This window comes from Aulonocara stuartgranti (assembly GCF_965226115.1).
Source record: "Aulonocara stuartgranti genome assembly, chromosome: 19".
In the NCBI taxonomy this organism is placed as follows: domain Eukaryota; kingdom Metazoa; phylum Chordata; class Actinopteri; order Cichliformes; family Cichlidae; genus Aulonocara; species Aulonocara stuartgranti.
In genome coordinates, this window is record NC_138955.1 from 1,507,738 (window position 1) to 1,530,248 (window position 22,511).

A 22,511-nucleotide genomic window follows, 5' to 3' on the forward strand; every position below is an offset into this window, starting at 1 on the left:
AATAAAGACGGGCTGGGCTTCTTTTCTGTCCACGATTTGCGTCAGCGGCTCGCCAGACTGCGCGTCCCAGGACACTTCAGTAAGAAACACGGACAAAGCCAAAGTGCTGCATGAATACATATTTTCGGAGGGGTGAGCCAGGGTCCGTGTAGGTCACGAGGGGTGAAGCCAGTGAGGCAATGGCGGCCTCTGTCCGTGTGAATCGGAAAGACGACTGGGGGCTTATTACCGGCCTGGGGAGAAGTGTAACTTGTTGGGAGTGAGCGGCCAGAGCCCCTGCGACATCTCCAGCCGAGAACAGTCCGAGGCATTGTCTTACCTAATTATGGCGGATGGACTTCTTTTTGTTTCCCATTCGGCATGCCTGTCTGATTCTCTTTTTGCCCGACCGCTAGCTCCGACAACGTTGAAGTGTGCTAATTAGAAAAGAAATGGTCCTAGTAATTATGTCAACTCTTATTAACGGCGATGACAATGAGCAATATTATTTTTACTCAATGTTTTGTGTAGGAGACCCTGCTTCCAATGCTCATTAAAAAGAAAACATGCCCCGATAGCCGAGAAAGTACTCCCACGTCGGAGCTCCTTACATGTCCACAGCAGAGAGGTGCTGCACTCTGTGGAGTGGCAGAGACATGAAGTTATTGCCCTAATTAAAAGAAGTTGAACAGTCTCTAAAAACTTTTGCATCACTACAGTTGGCTCCTTTGGCTGCAAACGTAATCAAGTCACAGGAGACTTAAATTCTTAAAAAAAAAAAAAAAAGCAAAGATCTTTTCATTTTAATAGTTTATTAAATAATTTCACAAACTGAAAAAAAGTTTCATGTTCAAAAGTATGAATAATTAGGGAACATTTAATCAAGGTAGATCTACAAGTCAGAGAGAAATCCAGAGAAAAGCAACAACTTTCAAAAAAAAAAGAAAAAGATTATTTAGAGAACAGCAGTTGTACAGAGGAGTCTGATGAGAAGACATCAGCAATGTTAGTGAGCATTTTGCTCTATTTAATCAGAATGCAGTCCTTGACTTGACTGTGAATGTCTGAACATGTTCATAGCGTACTGGTGAATGCAACGACTGCAATCACTGTGAAATCCAAACAAAAAGATAAATCACTTCTTGGGCTTCTCCAAGATGTTTAGGAACTTTCCTCTGGTCATTTCTCTGGCTGGAAAACAAGAAAACACATATTTTAGATAAACTACAGCACAGTGTCAGAGACCTTTCAACAGTCTTCTTAGTAAGTTGTTAAAATCAGAAACAAATCAGTCTTGTGCAACACTTGGTTACAGCTCTAACAACTTCAGAAAAGCTTGTTAGTAATGCACAGCATGTATTTAATATCTCCAGTGTCACATCGGGAGGCAATTTATACAAACATCTGTTCATCCAGGACATGAAAATCAACATAAAATTGAGACGTAACTACCAAAGAGTCTTGTGATTACAAAATTGTTGGCTCGCTGTAGTGAGGTACAGGTACTTAGACCTATGCATGTATAAAAGTATTAATGTGTATGTGATTTAAGAAGCAAAAATGATTACAGGTTATGAATAGTGACAGACACTAACAGAAACATAATACTCATTCAAGTATTAAGATGAATAATTGAGTGAGTGAAGGCTTCATTGTTAGGGTTGCGCAATGAACTTAGTAGTTGCCAGCCTAGAGGTCCCATTGATAAATGTACGGGGCTGTGACAGGTCATCCTCCCCAAGAAATATTACATTATTCAGACAAGATGCACACTGTCCTAAAAAACTATGAGTTGCTAGTTTAGTTAAAACTCTGGATACAACTGTTTTAAATCTGTTGGTTTTCTTCCCTTTTTTCTTATAATTTAACTCTGTGGAAGCTGATGCTTCAGATGAGAAGAAATTTAAACATAATACACAGTGAGTGCAGCAGCCTCACTTGCTATTAAAATGTTATGTTATTAAGGGGCGGCCAATCAGAAAGAAGGGGAGAATTGAGGAAAGAAGAGAAGAGCCCAGTAAGGAGGATTATTTTCAACTCTGAAAATAGAATAAAATGTGAAAATTTAAAAAAAAAGAGGTGGAAAAGAGCATAATCGATCCTTCTATATTGTATCTACAGGAGATGAGTCTTCATACCGTTTAGATTTTCCATTATAACAGAGTGTAAGCTATTTAATTTGAAATGTGTATAATGAACAGCAATTTTATCACATCCACACACTAATAAAAGACCAACCCTACCAACACAGTCGCTTACTGTCACTATAGCACCAGATAAAGAAATGTATTCAAGTGGGATTCAGTGAACAAGGTTTTGCCAGCATCTTGGCACCGAGTCTTGAAACATAATCGTCCCTGCTGAAGATCCTTTGTTAAAATGGCTTTCTCTGGGAGACCAATCATTGCTGAGGCTTTTCTATCAAAGACAAACCCGAGTGTGAATATAGAGACTACAGACAGTTTCCTGCAGCATCATCATAAACCCCACAGAGGCACCTTCTTGGTACAGTAATTACTCTACTCGAGATAAGAAGACGATCAGCCTCTCTGCTTCAACTACAGATTTTAAAAAGCACAAAGCTTAGATCGCCTTCTTTACTGTTACAAATGTTGTACATCAGACAAATAAATGATGACAGAGCAGCAGACAGCACTTATTTTAAATGGGCTTTAAGCACAAAGTCGCCCACCTTCATAACGCCTGTTTGGTGTCTGCGTGTGCTGGTGCAGAGGGGCCCCGCCTCCTCTGCCCAATGTGGCTAATGAAAAAGCCAGGGCAGTTAGTAATTTAGATGAGTTGCCCAGGGTGGAATGATAATGGTGCATCTGGGCGTGGGGGCCATGTCACCTTGAGGTGTCCATCATTAGGTTGAAGATGATGCTAACTGGAATGGGATGGGTTCATTTTCCAATTTTCCATCTCTTCAAATCACCCTAAACGGAGTCATCAATGGACCTCTGGCCACGCATAGGATTCTTTAGATTGAAGTGAAGCCATCAAAATTAGGCAAGGGAAAGCAATTACACTGGGATGACCCTTAAACTGGCAGAAAGATGGTGTCACTATTATTTGAAGCAGCATCAGAAGGAACGGTAAAAGGGCAGCAGTTAATATTTGCATTTTTAACATGAAATGCTTCTCTCCTTCTTATTATCAATTTCTCCAACCCGTGACGAGCTCAACCTGTAAAACAGATCAAAGATAGCAGTGCCTCTCCTGAGATTACGCGCCCTGCTGAATGTCTCATTAATTACGGTTCACTTCAGCCTCCCCTTTCTCAGATAGAAACTCAAATATCTAATATCATAACATTAAAGACATTAAAGTTATGAAATAGTAATGTGGGATTTATTTTCATAAAACGAGAAGTGCTGGCAGCGTGCGGGGCTCTGTGTGTTAGTGATAAAGTTTTTAAAAAATGCAAAGCGAGAACAAACTGTAACTAAATATACTGTCACTGTCTGCAGACAGACCACAGGCTCTGTCCAGCTGAAACTGAAAGTACCTTAACCTAAAAGATAACAAAAGCCAGTATGATGTTTGAAAAAAGTTAACAAAATCTGAGAATATCCACAAAAACTGTCTGTATTTTTTCTCTTTTTATTTCTCTGTCGTTTTTTCTCTTATTTTTGGTTCCAAACAGCTTAACACTCCTCATATGTTTTAACAATGCAGTAGCCCAAGCAGTTTCATAAAAATCCTCTATTAAAACAAGTTCTAAAAGTATTTTTAAGACTTTAGTTGAAGCTTTTTGCATCTGCAGTATAAAACAAGAGAGCTACTACTACTATTGCTATTATTTTAAAGGATTTGGCTCTTTTGCATCAGCAATGTTACTCTGCAATTCCACTGAAAATTTACAGCACTGTTACAGCTGCAGCCTCCAGCATGCTTCTGTAATATACTCATGTACAGAATTTTTATAAATGCTCAGAGATATGACAGCTACAATGTACAGAAAAAACAGCAACGTAGTAGAGTCTATGGCCTTAAATGTGGTGCAGCATTCTGCTGTTCATGCAACAGGGATAATAAAAATTATGCCTATTTGTGGAGTGATGATATATTCAAGTAAAGTACAAAATCTCTCAGTCACACAGTTCAATTCAATTTTATTTTTTAGCGCCAACATACAACAAGAGTGACCTGAACGTAATGACATTACAATATTAGAGAGTAAACTCCAACAATCAGATATAAGCAAGCACTTGGTGACAGTGAGAAGGAAGAACTCCCTTTTAACAGGAAGAGACCTCCATCAGAACAAGGTTCAGGACAGAGCAGCCAGATGCCATGACTGGTTGGGGGTTGAGGGGAAAGACAAGACAAAAACTATTGCAAGGGAAGATATATGTTAACAGCTGTCTGCAGTGGTTATCTAGTTAGTGCACAATAATCACACTTTTTATTGCAGGACTGAGTAGACTAGACATAAATAAAATTTTGAAGACAGCCTTTGTCTTCTCCCATTCAGACTGCATTTGCACGTCAATGGCTGTGTCCCAATTCAGGGTCTGCAGCCTTAAAGGCCGCATTTTAAGGCCGATTATGTCACAGCGACGCGACGAAGGCTGTCCCAATTCAAGGGCTGCTCGAAATGCGGCCCTCAAATGCGTCCTTCATTTCCCTGAATTTTAAGGACGTGGCGGTGTAGACTTCGTGACCCAACGTATCCCAGAATGCATAGCGCGGCGCTGGGTGTGGATAATTTTGCCGGAAAAAAACGGCGGATGAGGGGCGCCCGAAGAGTAAACTTTAAACTTTAAGTAAGTACTGAATATTATGTCACTTATTTATGTGCAAATGTTTAATAACGAAGAACATTAAAACATTCCTGTTGGCCACATGTCTGCAAAGTTATGTGACGTTAGTGACGTTTGTACTAACTTGGTTTTACAGCCTTTACTTTAAAATATACGCCGTTCAATAGCTGAGCTTAATCTCACAGAGAATGATCAAAGCTCATGTAGGAACAAACAAATGAACAAAAGATTTTGTCCTTCATTTCTGTCAAACACAGCTGTATGACACGTTTCCAGCTGTTAGTATCATGGTTGCTAGGCAACCTGGGCAGCGCAACGGAGGCTAGAGCGTCCCATTTCACAAGCCTCGCACTTCCGGCCTTAGCGGTCTTTAAGTACGCGGCCCTTGTGGGCCGTTAAGGCTGCAGACCCTGAATTGGGATACAGCCAGTGTTTTCTACTTCGTATCCATGTTCTCTTTTCCCTGTAACTCATTTTGGATTTGAGCCCAGCATCCATGTTTACAAAGTATAGACGGACCAAAGTGGTACCCTCACAACCCAAAAATCACACATAGATTGCCATATACTGTAAACACACTCAGACGAAATTATGTATCTCAGATAAAATGTAACAATAAGTGGTTGATCTTAATTACAATGTTTATTTTGCTGGATCTGTCTTTTCGAGATTTTCTATGACTGATCAAAAGAGACTCCAATAGCTGTTCATTTTTGGAAAATAAACAAAAGAGCATTACTACAGAAAACCTGACTCACTCAAAAGCTTGCTGACCAACGCACACAAACACATACACACAGGCTTTGTCATACACCCGAAGAGATCAGATCAATACTGATTAGGGAGACTTAGAGATTTGTTTAGTTGATTAGAAAGGTCAATCACTAATTTTGCACTAAGTTAATCAGCATCTTGTTACGACTACCATCCATACTAAATGGCACCTCATGGATTCTGCAGGCCATCGCCTTGTCCTGTTGATTTGTTACCATCTAATTATCATTTAGCCCTAATGGCCACAGATTCCATCATCATATGTTATGGTAGGTTATCAAACACAGCCACAACATACAATATATGTCAATTTTACCTAAATTAAACATTCCCCTTGGCTTGATTTGCAAATTTAAAAAAAATAATAAGAAATTGTACCTTATCAGCCCCATACCCTCTGGATGTGGATTTTGGCTCTGATTTGGTCCACTGAAACAATGGAGATTAACCTATATCTGCAAGCGGCTAAGTATGCCAGGAAATATGCCCTCTGAAGTATCAGAGCCTGCACTGTTGCAACCCAAATGTTGCTGCAATTTTCTGCTCCACACTGGTAAATCATCCTCACTTGCCAAATCCCATGTGGACGAAAGGAAAATGCAGAGGAAACGCAGTGGTGTAACATCTCACTTTCCTCTCATTTACAACAAGTGATCTGCGTGCCATTGTAACAGCCCCCCTCCTACCAATCTCCTGTGTATAAAATGAGAGTAATCATCACTTTGCCCAACCCAAATCCCCCCCACCACCACCCAAATGACATGCTCCCAGTGAGCTCCCGGATGCCTGTTAGAAGCCAGGACCGATGACCACCTGGGTTAACTGAAGTCGCAGACCCCAAGTCTGACGGACCCGATTCACTTTCATTAAGCGTTAAGAGGACTTATCTGACCCTCAATGACCATCGCCGAGAGGTGCTCAGCTATTACGGGGTGTAAGCTTTATTTAATGGATTTAACATCCACTTTCACTGCCCTTGTCCCCAGGGATGAGGGAGAGACAGAGGAAATGACACACACAAACACTCAAGCATGGAAGGACTTGGAGGCACACATATTCATCCAACGCACCCGCTGAACACCCCCGCCTTGCTACACATACACCTGACGCTCATGTTTGTGTTCAAAATTCAATTACCCACTTATTGATACTTCACAGGGATATTTAAGATGCAGACACGAGCTGTGATTTCCCAGGGGAGCCACTGGTTCCTCTTTATGTCCCAACCGAGAGAGGCCCACCCCTCCTCCTCCTCCACCTCCAATGCATTTTCGCCTGGCTGACACACACACACACACACACACACACACACACACACACACACACACACACACACACACACACACCAAAACAAACACATCTGCACCTCCCAACCCCTGCCCCAGCCTATGCCTGTTCAAGAGGTGTCCTTATTAATAGGCAATCAGTCAAAAATCATTCATTAAAAAGCCTAAAAGGTTTTACACCCGCACTATGATTAGCTGGGAAAGAAAATCCAATGAATTCCTAATGCCTTTATGGAAATGAGGTGTCATTTCCGATCTGCTCAGGGAGGCAGCAGCAGGCAGGCAGCACTGAGGAGCAGTGAGTATGTGTGTTTGTGTGTTAGCTCTGCCTCTCTCACACAGCCCCAACACTGATTCTTGTATAAGATATGACGAAGCTCTGTCAGATACAGCTGCAACATGCTTACCATGGAAGGAGATGCTCATGTCAGCCTTTTGCAATATGTCTGTTGAACTACTTAAGAGTTTTCAAGATGATGAATGATGACGTGTATAATTATTAGTGCTAGTTATGAAATAAAACCCATCCATATTTTAGCAATGCCTGTGCGGGAGCCAATTTCAGAAAGCTAATAACAGAAAGCCTACAGGTACTAAGTGCTTAAGATGATTAAGAAGGTAAGAATTGAACCATCCTAGATGCTTATTTTACTTTCAGCACACATGAGGTGCCACTGTGAATGAGATGCACCACAACGCTGCCATTCATTCTAACTATGAGACCAAAGAAAAGCAGGGGACAGGTAAAAAGGCTAGCACAGGGAACTAGCAGAGGTTAGGAGGAGGAGGAAGAGTGGTAGCGGTGGTGGGGAGGTATCCTCTGTTCCTCATTCAGCTGTTGTCAGCTGAGGTACTTCATAACCACCCGCCCTGCGGTCAGCCCGCCCTGATGGATTGATGGAGGCACATTAGCACTAGTGGGGCCCAGTGAATGCAATCATATTCAGCAGCGGCATGCTTCTAATAGGCCGGAGATTGATCCTAAGGGTGTGGAGGAGGTGGTGGTGGATGAAGCCCCATTAGGAGCTGTCAAAGCAGGGTGACCTTCAGTCTCACCTTCACACAAGAAGATGCAACAGAGTTGGCCGGGGTATGTGCTGGGTGGCATCATGGCAGGAGAGAGGTAACGCAGGGTGCAACAGAAGCCACGACATATGATTGCACACCCAGAAGGCAACGAGTCGTGTCGTTTTTCTTTTTTTGGAATCGAATTATAAGTGATATTTTTCCTTACAATTTTTATAACAATGTGGAGATGACAAAATTATTTTGATTAGTTCTAGCGCCTGGCAAAATTTTGAGGGAGGAAAATATATTTAGGGTTAACTTTAAAACTTTAAAAGGGTGCATGTTCTGAATATATTATAGTAACCACTGCTGAGAAACATCTGATGTCACTGTTATAAGTTCATGAAAACACTCAACAACCACAACAACAACAAATTTTCTGTTGTTCTGTGTAATATGAATCTTCAATAACAACAACTAATGACACATTCTAGGGAAGACATGTTAAATGGCAGTCAGTTGAGGCCACAAGTGTGAGAGTGCAAAATCCCACCAGCTCCAGCAGCCGTGTTACCAGTCGTGTCAGTAGCTGAGGCCCTTCAGTGCATCCCAAAGGAACACTCAGCTTTCAATTACCTCCAATAACAGCACTTATCAGAGTCCTCAGCTTTCCCTAGAGACCACAGGCTTGATGCCCACGCTCAGTGGCCCACGACAGGGGTATTCATCATGGGGCGGAGTAACAGATGGGGCCTGAGGAATAGGCACGCGCCAAACCCTCTGGGACTAACTGGGCCAGCATCACACAGCCCTTTTTTAGGGTTGCTTGTGGGAGGAGGCTGTGTCCTTATCCCCCTCATATCCATGTTACATACATATGTACAAATATTAGAAAAAGCAAAAACCTACACTAATTCTGCTTAAGCACATTCTAGGAAAAGGGACATTTCTGGTTCAAATCTCCTTTCTCACTGCAGTATGGTGGGCGGGTTTTCACTACTTGATTGTGCTCTGCCATTAACCAGCTCCAACTTTAATGGTCCACATGTTGAAGGGGGGAGGGCAGTAAATCCTGTCCTCTGCCCTCGCTCTGCCATGCCTCTGCGGAGTATGTTTACGGGTACTGAAGAGTGCACAAACATGATGAAAAAGTAGCTGAGATTTACAAGGCCTCCCCTGACAGCCCGGAAAAGGAGAAAATTAAACCAGAGAGCATTAAACAGGCACCGATTACAGGGCTGCTCTGACACCAATAATAACCGTCATTGCGTCCCGTCATCCCGGGGTACATGACATGATTGCAAAGCCTGCAGTCCTGCACCTATGACAGCTAACATCTTTATACCAGCCAGATTACATGCTTCTCCTGGTTTAGGCAAAGGCTGGGAGATCAGACATTTTTCAACTAAATAGATTTTAAAGTTATGGCTTATGCAACTAAAGCACAGGCACCCTGTTAATATTTATGTACCGACAGACATTTGTAGATGAGAGCATTGTAGCAAATCTTTGCCATTAAAATCACTCAACCATCTAAAAATCTCACATTGTTAGACAGTTGAACATGTGCTGCTTTCAAATTTTTATCAAAGCCTATCCATATTATTTTTTGCATTATTTGGCTCAGATTGTCTTTATTGACTCTTACAAAGTACTGCACTTCTAGTGTAATTGAGCCAAAATCTGACCATTTTGCCCTTAGGTGGTAATTTAATTGAGTTAGCAAACTTTCCATGTATATTTGTAAACATAAAAAAATGCTAAGGTTGTATTGCCATGACAGGGGTATATCACAGTTTTTCACCACTTGCATGCTTCTAAACTGGAAAAATTAAAACCGATTTTTCTCTTCGGGAAATATGAGCACTTAGCTACATCTCTCTAATCCACACTCCACAAGGATTATGACAATGGTGGCACTGGGGGAATGGATTAAAAATAGATTTTGCATCCATCAAATGCTTAGGCATTTGTCTCCTCTGGGCATACTTTTCTTTCTTACCATTCAAGTTTACCAATATTACCCTAAATACGGTATTTAAGGCGTTGAGGTCAACATGCTTGCTGTTAGACACAAGCTTTGGGAGTTGAAGTTACATTTTCATTTTTTTTTCTGTCTTTGGACAAAAGCATACAGGCCCACGTGAACTTAAATCTATTAGGATTTCTCAGTGTTATGATTCTTAAAGATGCTGGGAAGTTACTTCTTCCAGACAGAGAAGCAAAACCCAAGAGAGGCCTATGAGCACCATCTAGTGGTAACATGTGACCACATCCTTTTCGCACTCTCAGTGATTTTAAAGGTATAAAGGCTGGATTATCTGTACACTGGCATGTGTGTGCTGTTTGTGTACTTACACTCCTCTAAGCCCAGTTGGTATGCTAGATTCTGAAGTCCTTTGACCTTCTCCATCAGGTTGGCTGTGGTCAGGCTACCCAGCTCTACAGAAGGATAACAAGACCCATAATAAAAGCGCTAACCTAACTTCAGCAAAATGTTAACCATTTTGACAGGATTATATATTAAGTCTGCTTCTGTCCACCAGTCTTTCTGTTTAACACCAACTGTAACAAGTAAATTGAAAAATCTGTCTGGAAAAAACCCCATAATTTTAGCTATTTGGACCAACCTTTCAACATTTCAATATCCTCACTCTCCAGATCTGACATCCATTTTGGAGGTGAATTGCAGATGGGCTGTGATAAAGAGTTACAGATCACACATCATGAAGTGTGACAAGCCTATTTATGTTTCTAATGTGTAACTCAAACTCAGCCATATTAAATCTAACTCACAGTTTTACAAGATGCAGCAAATTCTGCGACTCCAGGCACTGTATGAGAGATCAGAGAATAATAAAGTTTATGCATAATAAAAGCTACGGTAACCAGTCACATAGGAGCAGGAGATAAACTTACACTGCTCTGGCCACAAGTCTGGTGACGCTCTATCCAACTTCTCAAAACTCAGCAATGACGACTCAAAATCATCACCTATCAAGACAAAGAAAACAAATTAGAGCCAGTAGATTTATGTTCCTACTGTAACCACGAGGGACGAACTGTGGGCAACGAATACAAGAATGACATTGTGGATGCAAGTGGCAAAATGATGCTTCAGCGTTTTCTTAGAGCTAATATTCCTCTGCATCAGAAGGAGCCACCTCAGGCATCTGACGAGCTAGGCACTAAATAGATGGATGGATTTTTACAGAGTAAAAACATCTTTATAAAAAAAAAAAATCTTTCACCCAGTGACAGTTGTGATAGGGTCCATTCTCCCTGCAACACTGAATAATCCTGAATAAGTGGTTTTTAGATACTTGTTAAACTGTAGCCAGCAGGGTTTAAGTGTCTCTGTTATGAGGAGGGAATTTTGTCAGCATGATTCGGGTTCACTTGTTCAGAAAAACATGGGTCTCCTAAAATCAATACATAGCTGTGTTTAATAATCACCTTTATCATATAATTAAAAACAATTCTATTTTGATTATAGAATAACAATGGTCCCATCTATATCAGATTCTATGGTACTCACAGTCACTAAACCTTATTTTGGACTGATAAGTCACAAGGCGCTCCATTAAAAAATAACAGATAAGGATCTATGTTTAGCAAGAATGGTGTTTCAGTGAAATTACAGGGATGTAATAGCCTTAAGAATTAACATAGAATTAAGTTGTCTATGTATACTTACAGCATGTCACAATTATATAAAAAGTGGAAAATGCTGGGCTGTTTACCAGCTTTCCAACAATGTATTTCACAAACTTTCACAAACACTGATTGACTGTGCACCATTATCTGCTCAGCAGTAACATGACCTGCACACAGTAGTGACAATACAGGCAGAAAATTGGGTCAGAGCCAATCTGTTGGGCAAATTGTGTGATAACACCTTATTTTAACAGCCTTGGGCATCTTCTTCCATGTTTAATGTCATGTACAGTACAGTGCAAAAGTCTTGAGCCACCCATCATTTCTTTGCATTTTCCTTCCACTGAGCCAGACTTTGACCAGTGTTGGCTAGTAGTTTTTCTTTGGCCATTTGTTACTTTTCCCCTTATTTTCCACCTTATGATTAATAGCTGACCATTTTCAGAGGATTGTTTGTCAAACCACTTAACACTGATTTATGAATTCATTCAAGCATACAAAAGCACTAAACTCAAGAGGTATTAGGCACTTTGTTACTAGCAGCCAATTGCAAAACATAATTTTCTCTAATTTCTTCAGTTGAATCTACAAAGAAATGACAAATATAACACGGACTGAAAATATAAAATAGCATTTCGCACATCAAGGAACCCAAAGAGCTATTACCCCCAAACCTGGCATATTTACAGAATGCAATGTGCATCTGAGGAAAATGTCAAAGTATGTCAAATTACACAAAGACTAGATTGGATGGATTGCAATGTTAAATTTTGGGTCAAATTACTCTCAATTTGTATGGATGAAATCACGAGAGAGGTACAACAGTGAGTGTCTACAGTCATCTGTAAAACACACGGTGCTTTACTGTTAAACATACAAGATGATCAATTTCAAGTACACAGCTTCCAGTAATAAGAATAACGAGATGTACAACACAGAAAAAAAACGTTGGGAAAAAAAAGAAGAAGAAAGCAATACAACCAAAACAAAAACACTACACTTGTTATGAAACTGGTCTAAGGAGGGATGATTTAACCTGTTAGTAGTACAGCAGTAACTAACAGCTAATATTTTAGCTAGCAGGATGCACAGCTTCAGCTCTGCGAGTCAGACTACACGAAAGAATTCAAGCTTGCTACCCGCTCTTCTTCCCCATTTACTGGACCGAACACCGGGGCTAGTGAGGGCTTTAGCCAACGGAAAAACATGTCCAAACAGCAAAAATACGGCACTAACATGCGTATTCTGTCGTCTGTGGGTCTTCAAATAAAACAGGATTATAGTTCTTAACGGTTTAATGTGCTTAAAGATCTCAATTTTACATTTTATACACAGCGTCGCAGGGTAAAGAATTAGAATTTACCTCCATTTGGAGACGCCATCTTCACAATAATCACGTGATAAACGACAGCCAATGGCAGCGGCAGCAGCAGCTCTGACAGTTGACGAGTGTATGTGGTGTACTTCAGAAACACGCCACCAGGCGGCCCGCCGGTTTATTGTTATATCCAGCATTAAGTTCAAGTCAGAAAAAAATACAACGAACATTAAGTAACTGACGGTTATATTTGGGTCGGGGTGACTTCGGTTCCTACATTTAAACTAACAATATAACTTTGGGAGCACAGGAATATGTTTATACACCTGCAACCAAAGCAATGTATTATATTATATGTAATTATTTTCAAGGGGACCAATATCAAGCTGTTGCAGTGTTACTTTTTATGTTTTTACATGGATATTACTGGAATGATCTTTTGAACTCTATGACTTTTATCAGATTTCTAAACATTTCTGAGCTTTTGGGGATATCTCAAGTAGTCAATCATATTTTAATTATCAACACTGAAAATACCATGTCTAGTAAAGACATGCTTCATGTTATTGTACAGAACATAAAAACAATTTAAAGGTTTCCTTCAACTTCAAAAATGTAGAAAACTTTACATGTATAGATACAGAATGCAGTATCACTGTTTATTGATCACATTAAAATGTAAACAGAGTCGGTAATAGTCTTACATAGTATAAAAATAGTGTGTAACACACAGCACTAATGGCTAAATACAGTACCAAAATACTAAGTAATGAGTAAAATCAGAAAATCCCTAATCAAAATACAGTCTAATAGTTTCTAACTGTACAAAATTTAAAAACGAAAATCAGGGAGATGTAGCATTTAAACCTTTAAAACTTACTTTTTAAAAACTTTTTCCTTTCAGGCACTTTAGCTTATTGTTTTTAATTACAGTACACGTTAAATCTAGGAACAGAAGTTGTGATGTTAGTTAAGGCCTCTCAGAGACAAAGTTAAGATTCCCACTTACACCACAATCGGGCTTTCACATTGCATTGAGTTAGGTCTGCCTTAACAAGCATTCTTCATGCATGATAGACAACGTCAGGTGCAAATGCTGTGACACAAATACTAAGACACGTAGAATTTCAGTCAGTACCTTTTAAGAATCACTTCTTTGTGCAAACACTACTCTGTCAGTTTTAAGTCCCTTATACTCAGAACAGGTGCAAGTCACATCATTAGTGTCATCTTCCTGCAAAGCAGACTAGAACTCCCAGGAGTCCATCCACTTCAGATCAGCCATGGCGCTGCCCGGCTCGTGTGCTAGTGGACCCGTCATGCCATAGGACAGCGGATGAAACAGGTAGAAACTGACAGACAGTGAATGGATCAAAGTCAGTTACACTAAGTAGATGAAATACTTCCATTCTTGTGCTAAAATGGGCTATGAGATCTAAAGTCACAGCAGCAAGAAGTTCAGTGTAATTATTCTTTTAATATTTAGTAAGAATTAGCAGAGAAGCTTCTTTCTGAGAGCCAGATGAGAAGGTTGTAATCCAATTAGAATATCTGTATGATAGTCCATCCAAACTTGAAAACTGTATTAAATCTACATGATATACATGACAATATATAGCATATTAAGAGCACCTGCTTCCTTTAACTTAAATGATTTATCAATCATGATGGGCTGTAGGTATTAATCTTGTCATTAACTCTCAACAAAACAATAACAATCCTTTAATAATTCATAATCTTTTCATCCACAGCAAACAGAGTCTGCTACAAGAACTTCATGGCTAATTAAACCATTAGGACCATCAAGAGCATCAATCAAAGTATAAAACAATAGTTGGACTATCATAAGGAACTACATTATGTAGCAGATACCTCACAGTAATGATAGGCTGTTTCTGACAGTGTTAAGAACAAGCTGATTCTTCATAGTACTCAGCTCACCTGTAAAGAATACTAAACAGAAGCAGCAGCTGCCCAGCTCGCTGGAACCAATAGGAATAAGGTGGGTGGAGTAGAAGGTCAGCACTTCTGAAAAGGATGTCTAACGTCAGTCCTGGAGGAAAAAAATACAATTATTTAACCAAAATTGCAAAAACTGTCTGTCAAGTATGCAAAACTGAGATAACTGTGTCCTAAACACTGTCGACTCTAATGCAAGCCATTAAGTGAAGTAAGCTGTAAGTGAAGTATTGGCGACACTTTCACCCACCAAACCTGCTGAAAAAAGGTTCTTATGTGTGGCTTCTACTTCACTTCTGTACCCCTGCACTCCCCTCTACACGTTATAGTTGGAATACAGAAATCCAGCACAGTTTGGTACCTGTTAACATGCTGCTGAAGAGCATTGCAGGGAAGTAGTGGTGAAAGTAGAGGATACGACCCATGGTAAAAAAAGGTGCATAATGCAGGAGCCAACCGAGCATCAGCAGTCCACCTCCTCTCACAAGCACAAGAGAATGCTCTGAATCACAGGACAATAACGCTTTACTTAAAGTCACGATGCAAACACATACTGTTAAGGCACCATTATTTACCATACCTATTCTTTGTTGGCCCAATGAAAAACCTCTTTGGGTGGCTATGGAAGCCACCGCCACCATGGTGAGATACAACCCCAAACTGGCCAGATTTATCCACCACACCACCTGAAAACCATTTTCACCATGAGGACACTGATCTGCTGGTTAAATGAGATTGTAAGCATAAAACTTAAAAACAAACTTACAGGGTTCCCCAGCAGGTAAACGCGGTACTCTGTCGCATTTACTCCTGAAAACCTCAAGCCCTTCACGGAAAGAAATTACATGAAGTTAAAAGATATTAAAAAAATAATTTTATTTATTTATATTTAAAGCACCTGGTAGTTGATTGGCCAGTGCCAAGGTTTGGAATTCATCTCATTGTCTTTGGGTTTTAAGCCACTATTTCCCTAAAAGACAATAAAATAAAATGAAAAGAAATGAAGATGCACTTTCTTTTAAAGCAGATGAGCTTATTTATTCTCTTATTATTACTTACTCTAAACATAACAATATGGGACTCCAGTAAGATTTCCAGAAAATTGGGCTTCAGCACAGACAGACTAATGTTGGGTACTGCCAGAACACACAATACACAACATGTTAGCTGCTGTCTGACATCAAGAAGTGCAAACACAAAATAGGAATGAATGAATTAATCATACATTTTGGATTAATATGGTCCTCAATGTTCCACTGAGAGCTTGGGGTCTCCTTCAAGTAGGGACTACAGGTCACCTCTATTTGTTCCCAGCCCCTAAACAGAAACAACACTTGTAGTGCGTTGTGTACAAATCGGTTGTGTACAAAGTCATCTCAAATTTAAAAGTATGCTCGTTTTACCACTTTGGAAGAGTTTTGCCAGAGGAGTAAAGCACACAGCCGGTAGCTCGATGTAGAAAGCGAACTTTGCTGCGCAGCACCTTTACTGGGTCACCCTTCCGACCTCCGCACACCTCCACCTGCCACAGGTCATTGGCGTCCCCTGTGCCATTCTAAGAACAGACCAAAAATAATTTTAGTGTTGGGGTACAGAACACCCATAAAACCCCAAAACAGAATATGCAATAAATCTGTCGAGTCCAACTGAATCTGTATTTTTAGTGCAGATGTTATGTTAAAGCCTTCCTTACAATGCCATAACCTGTAACCTGGAAGTGCTTCTTGGTCAGAGGCGCCTCATGGAGGTGACTGTGAAGGTTACGAGTTGTCCTGAAAGAAAAACACACACACAAAGAGATTTGGGATAGAACTGAGACTGAATCACTTTAAATAAAATGTGCATTTTTCTTGTCACTCATAATACTTACTCTTTATGCTCCAGTCGAACGATATCACCATGGCGAACAAGATCAGGGTTGCCAGATTGAGCTTATTAAAAAATACAAAACCCCAAAACAATAGATATGAACAATAAAACAACAACTCTTTATCCCAGCTGGATTTTAACATTGTATTTGGCAACATTGTTAAATATATCAACGTCAGTTCCTCACAATTATTATCTTGTTGTCTGTGAACCACCCACAAGTTGTTGTAGTCCTTATGGAGGTAGGCTGTCACCTGTAAGCAAAGAAATTATAAGAAAACATTTAAAGTTAAAAAAAAACAAAGAAACTACAAATATAAATATATAAAATATTTCAGTTTTCAACAAGTAGCCTGACCTGCTGCTGCCTTGCGCCAACTCCTTCTGGGTATAAGTGCCAATGAGAGTGCAAATAACCTCCAGCAATACGGAGGTTTTTTATCGTAACGGTAGAGCCAAATGCCAGGTCTGCATGAGAAAATCAACAAATCATAGGATCACTACCATCGTCAGAAAATGTAAATTAATAAATTAAATTAAACTTTTTTTTGTTATGTCTCACATAACCACATAATGCACACAATCAAAAAAATTTTAAATAGCTAAGAGACTTAATAAAGTCCAATTATTTTACTGTTAAACAATTAATTTGCATTTAATAATATTTATATTATAATAATAATAATAATAATGGATTGGATTTATATAGCGCTTTTCAAGGCACCCAAAGCGCTTTACAATACCACTATTCATTCACTCTCACATTCACACACTGGTGGAGGCAGCTACAGTTGTAGCCACAGCTGCCCTGGGGCAGACTGACAGAAGCGAGGCTGCCATATCGCGCCATTGGCCCCTCTGGCCAACACCAGTAGGCAAGTAGGGTAAAGTGTCTTGCCCAAGGACACAACGGCCAGGACAGAGAGCCCAGGGATCGAACCGGCGACCTTCCGGTTACAGATGCGATTCCCAACCCCCTGAGCCACGGTCGCCCCAATCTGTAATCTTACAGAACATATTTCTTTATATTTTGCTTCGAAGGAGCAAGACTTTGTTGCAATGCAGTTCCTTATTTTAAAAGTGCTCTTCTAAAAGTCTTTCTTTGGACATCGGCTGCTTTTTCACTCAGTTTCAGTCCAGTCCTCGTCTCTGATCACAGCAATATTTTTTGTCTGTTAAGCCACTTAAGAATCAATTTTAAATTGTTTCTTTAGGCACACTGTTAGTAGAACTCTGGTACAATAACATGCCATTTGTTTCCATTTATTTAGCAAAGATAACACAGTTTGACAGGCACAAAATTATTGCACCAAGGTGATTCCCAAAGTAAAAGTGGAAAACCTGGCATACATCATGTGAAGTGTGCCGTAAAAATAATTGAGGAAACTGGACAAGTGGAGGACAAAAGAAGAAATGCCAGGTCTAAAAACTAACTGTAGGAGATCAACAGCATCTAAAAGTCATGTCCTTAAGAAATGCATTTAGTCAAAGCTGTTAGGTTTGCTTTTGCACTGATCCTGAGAATGAGACCGATCTGTCTTCCCACAGCCTTTCCTGAAACCAAACCATACAGTTAGAGGAAAGCACAAAATGAAAACAGAACTTATCAGTGAGCGAAACAGAACCCAAATTGCTGTCTCCAAGTCTTCTGTGATTTATGCCACCGCAAATATCACAAACATAAATTTGTGTGATGCAATGTAGTATTGCAACGGCTTCGACTTTGTAATAAAGACTCGGACTGCGTTCTACAAACAAATGATCAAACAATTAGTAAATAATGATTAGTAATCAATATATCATTTGACATTTACGGTAAATAACTATTAACAATTGCTGAATTAACGATAGATTTCCCATTTATCAGCAACAGTTGATGTCAAGGTGTTACATCATGGAAACAAGTAAAATAATTACATTTATTCAGAGTGTCTATTGAAATGTTTTGAAAAGTAACAAGTGGTCCTTGCACCAACCGCTTAAGGGATTAAACCCTTGATAGTGAAATCCTTATAAAACTTTCCCAGGACAGTAAAATGTAAGCAAACCTTTCAGCCCATCTGGCTATCATATTAGAGGAATGTCTACGTTTCTCTTTGACCTCTTTTTCCACTTTCTGAGTAGCGTTTAAGTAAACACAGCTGCAGTGACATTTGGTTTTATTTAGAGCTCTGTTTGCAACTCACACTCAGGCATAGATGCATTGTGTAGGTTGTTCCCAATTAGACGAGACTGAAAGGCCGAACTGAAGAAACCATCTCCTGGTCCACTGGCAAGAAAAAAACCATAATGATTACTCACATAATACGGTGAATGTCAACATATGTGTACTTATTAAACACCCATTCTCACCTTTTGTTCAGCACAACAAAGTGGACAGCAAATATTGTAACATAGAGGATGAGGGGAAGCAGGATGAGTGCAAAAGCCCGAGCAAGAAAGTGCTTTGCAATGTCCACCTGGTGCCAGGAAACATGAGGAAAAGGGCGGTCAAACCTCCAATAACCACTGACGATATCGGCACCAGTAAGCTTAGTAATATCCTGCTGTTTACCAGCGAGAGACTCATATCTCCCAGAAGTCTCCATAGGTCCCAGATTGTGTTCAGTCCCACCAGGATGATGACAAACAGACCCACAAACTTTACCCCCAAAGCCCCAGCAAGGTTTATACCAGTAAGTACCAACCAAAGCCACCAGGAGGCACTGAAGGACCTGGAAAAAGAAGAAAGAAAAGAAAAGATTCAGTAGGGAAGAAGGAAAGTAGTTAATATTATTAACAGGCCATAGTGAACCTTTCACCTTTGACAAACAGATTCTATTGGTGTCCTACCTATATCTCTGCTGGTTGAATTTCACCATACTCAGCACTGCTGCCATGATGAAAAACATGAGTATAGGGTCTAACAGGATGTACTGGGAGATGGTGATGCAGCCAGTGTCTGTCAGAAAGGTGTTGAACATATTGATTCACCTCAACATACACAGTAATCAAAGGAGGTATCAGCTGAAAAGGAAGACGATGACCAGGATGGAAAATCATTTTTAAGTCACTCTGAGTCAGAGTCATAGTGTAGTCATTTCTTCACTGCTTACATACTGTTCGTATGTGTAAGAAATCCATAGCAACTTTCATCATAAGACAATTAAATGATGATTTACCAAATATGAGCAAGGTAGCAGCGATGATAGCAGCGGTGCAGGAGTTAGACAGCTCCAGCACTATAAGGTAGGCAAAGATGGGGAGGAAGGAGCCCAGCGTGGCGCAAAACTGCAGGAAAGGAGGAAGAACAAACAAATCAGCACCTTGAATTCATTTCTTAGGTATTTCTTACATTTGTCTATTAAAACTGTATCGGCAATCAATTAGGAAATTCCATGTCGACTGCATACATGCTTCCAGTCTGACAATCTCTGAGACATTTCTTCATAAAGAAACTACCAATTTTGAGCTTTCTAATATTTTAAGTTTGCATATAAAATATACATATTTTGTGATGAAGTTAGGGGCATTATACATTTTCCCCAAACTAATTTTTTAAATATTTACATTTTTCTTTATAAGCACAGCCCCAGAGGGTACATTTCAATACTTGTGAAATTGACAGACTTTATGAAAAAGAGCATACATTTAGTATGGTGGTTAGCAATACCTCACAGAAAGAACGTTGGGTTCAAATCGACCATCCTACTGGGACCTTTCTGAGTGGAGTTTGCATGTTTTCCAGGTACTTTGGCTTCCTCCCACAATCCAGAAAGATACAGTTTGTGGGGTTAGGTTAACTGGTGATTACGCAGAAAATGCACTTCAGAAAAGGCCCCTGGGATCAGCACAAAAAGTCTTTTTTTGTATTAACATGCAAACTAATTGCAATTCAATTCAATAAAAATTTAATTTAGCAGATTTACTGTTAAGAATCATATCATAAACCAGGATTTTTTAATCAGGGAAATCAGAGAGTGTCAGACAGGGAATTCTTATATTTGGTCAATTCATGTTTTGACCCAAAAAGCAGTTTTCCAAGTGTGACAAGCAGCATACCCCTCTCATCCCCCAGTAGTTTTGGTTTTCATATTTATCTCCTGGCTTTATGAAAGGAAAGGTGCCATCGTAGCCACTCATGTAACCAGCCAGCCCTATCAGCATCTGCAACAGAGTGTCAAAGGTCAACAGGTACGGGACTGAAGAGCCTTGCATGAAGACAGACCAAAGACATACTCTGCCATCTCACCTTCCCAAGAGGAGGGTGGACATCAAAGAAGAAGGTCCTGTTGATGTAGTAGCTCCCCATTTTTCCAAAGTGAGTCTCATCCCAGCTGAAAGACCCAAATCACTCATCTTGTAAACAAGACTCAAAGTAAGCATTGCTTCATGGAGTAAATGTCACTCACCACACATGAGGGGGCTCAGTTATCATGTAGAGGCGTGTAGAAAAAGACAGCCCTGCCACCAGCATTAGCAGCACTTTGCTTGGAGACTCAATGCTTTCTCGAGCCAAAAACTGACCAGATGGTCCGTTTGAGGACTGTGTGTCACCTCCTGCTAAGTGTCCAGCAGTTTGACTGTTCTTGTCCTTGGACACAGGAGTGAATGTGGTCTGAAAGCTCTTTTCTGGTGTGGGGCATGTTTTCCTGTTCCGTAGTGCTAAGGTGTTCCACTTTGGAGTGCATTCTGCTTTTGCCATTAGGAAAATAATCCTGTAATACAAACGACTAGATCCCTTTCCCACCAGGTAAATCAGTATTTGGGTGATACTACCTAACCATATGATATGTGGTGATACCTAACTGCGCTGTCAGGGGGCGAGGAGCTAGACTCAGCACGGATATAAATAGGAAGAAACGTTTGAACAGCTAGCAGCACTTCTCAAAGCTGTGTGTCAAAACAGGCGATACAGACAGTGAACGTCACACCTACTCTACTCAACAAATTACAACACATGATATCAGTTACACTGCCCCCAACTTAATGACAAATTTCTTCAATAACCCCCCTCTCTAACTTTCTAGCTAAGTACGCCGCTGGTCCAATGGCGACATTTAGAACGATATTAGCTAGGAGCTAACAGTCTACAATTACTGCTTAATTAATCAGTGGTTTTACATTAGGAGGAGCCCGGCACCTTACGGGAGGTTGTAGCTCGAGTCAATGAAACACGTTTGAGACACGCTGGCTTCTAGGAGATGTATTTCTGTGTAATACATCCACGTATTTATGTGGACGATGGATGATGAAAGAATAAACTAAATTTCCCAAAATCCTTCTTCTTCTTCTTCTTCTTCTTCTTCTTCAGTCAAGTTTAACGGCAGCTTGCATCCAAAACTGTTGCATTACTGCCATCTCCTGGCTGTTAACCGTCCGTCACTCCTGAACCCTCAGATCCTCATGATGAGACCAGTACTTCTCAAAAAACGAAAAACCACCACTTTCCCTTCACCACGACTTAACTTTTTAACCACTTGTTCAAACGTAAGTTCCTCCCAAAATCCTTCTGGGATGCCGTAGGGATACCTACGGATCCCTGAAAGGGTCATGTTGGCATGTTAGGAATTTTTCTTTGAGATTTTTCTAAGATATTGTTTGTTAATATTGTTTAATATTGTGTTTTCCTTAATACACTCATGGTATACTCACCAGATCAGGGAGCCGCTTTTTAGACTGCGAATAAACGCATTTAAAATTTGGCCAATGTGGAAAGGCGTGAATACGTTGGTGTAGTTCAGAAGTAAGCCCACTAGAGGGAATAATAAGTACGTTTAATTAATAAGAGAACATCTCACGGTAGATTTTGTTAACACAGTATGCACTTGCTGACCCCACACTCGTTAGCCTAGTGGATACACATTTTTTAGGAACTGGATTTGGTCCATCACTGATCAGTCTTGCGCTGCAATG

General features: G+C 40.2%; 2 protein-coding genes across 2 annotated transcripts; both read right to left on the reverse strand.

Moving 5' to 3' along the window:
- Nucleotides 1–774: 774 nt before the first annotated feature.
- lin52 (lin-52 DREAM MuvB core complex component) lies at nucleotides 775–12,933 on the reverse strand. Its single transcript, XM_082516354.1, has 6 exons — nucleotides 12,834–12,933; nucleotides 10,733–10,807; nucleotides 10,610–10,647; nucleotides 10,444–10,510; nucleotides 10,172–10,255; nucleotides 775–1,170 (listed from the first exon to the last, which is right to left on the reverse strand). Exons 1-6 carry the CDS (start codon nucleotides 12,850–12,852, stop codon nucleotides 1,115–1,117), a joined length of 339 nt encoding a protein of 112 aa, XP_082372480.1. The 5' UTR covers nucleotides 12,853–12,933; the 3' UTR covers nucleotides 775–1,114.
- A 493-nt stretch (nucleotides 12,934–13,426) lies between these two features.
- pomt2 (protein-O-mannosyltransferase 2) lies at nucleotides 13,427–22,211 on the reverse strand. The gene is made up of 21 exons (XM_082516555.1): nucleotides 21,008–22,211; nucleotides 20,848–20,932; nucleotides 20,658–20,762; nucleotides 19,778–19,886; nucleotides 19,449–19,557; nucleotides 19,171–19,330; nucleotides 18,969–19,075; nucleotides 18,803–18,885; nucleotides 16,975–17,084; nucleotides 16,804–16,870; nucleotides 16,618–16,678; nucleotides 16,441–16,519; nucleotides 16,151–16,302; nucleotides 15,973–16,064; nucleotides 15,807–15,883; nucleotides 15,646–15,717; nucleotides 15,514–15,573; nucleotides 15,328–15,433; nucleotides 15,109–15,249; nucleotides 14,730–14,841; nucleotides 13,427–14,140 (listed from the first exon to the last, which is right to left on the reverse strand). The coding sequence occupies exons 1-21, from the start codon at nucleotides 21,298–21,300 to the stop codon at nucleotides 14,035–14,037; spliced, it is 2,286 nt and encodes a 761-aa protein (XP_082372681.1). The 5' UTR covers nucleotides 21,301–22,211; the 3' UTR covers nucleotides 13,427–14,034.
- Between the last annotated feature and the right edge of the window lie 300 nt (nucleotides 22,212–22,511).

Bases quoted from the DNA above. Each gene is read 5' to 3' on its own strand.
- lin52 (XM_082516354.1), bottom strand. The intron at 10,648-10,732 runs GTAAGTTTATCT...TCTCTCATACAG, and splicing joins AGACTTGTGGCCAGAGCAGT to TGCCTGGAGTCGCAGAATTT. The intron at 1,171-10,171 runs GTAAGTACACAA...CTTGTTTTCCAG, and splicing joins CCAACTGGGCTTAGAGGAGT to CCAGAGAAATGACCAGAGGA.
- pomt2 (XM_082516555.1), bottom strand. From the start codon at position 21,300: ATGGCAAAAGCAGAATGCACTCCAAAGTGGAACACCTTAGCACTACGG. The intron at 19,558-19,777 runs GTAAATCATCAT...CCTTTCTGACAG, and splicing joins TGCTACCTTGCTCATATTTG to ACACTGGCTGCATCACCATC. The intron at 16,303-16,440 runs GTAAGGAAGGCT...GTCTGTTCTTAG, and splicing joins AGGTTACAGGTTATGGCATT to AATGGCACAGGGGACGCCAA.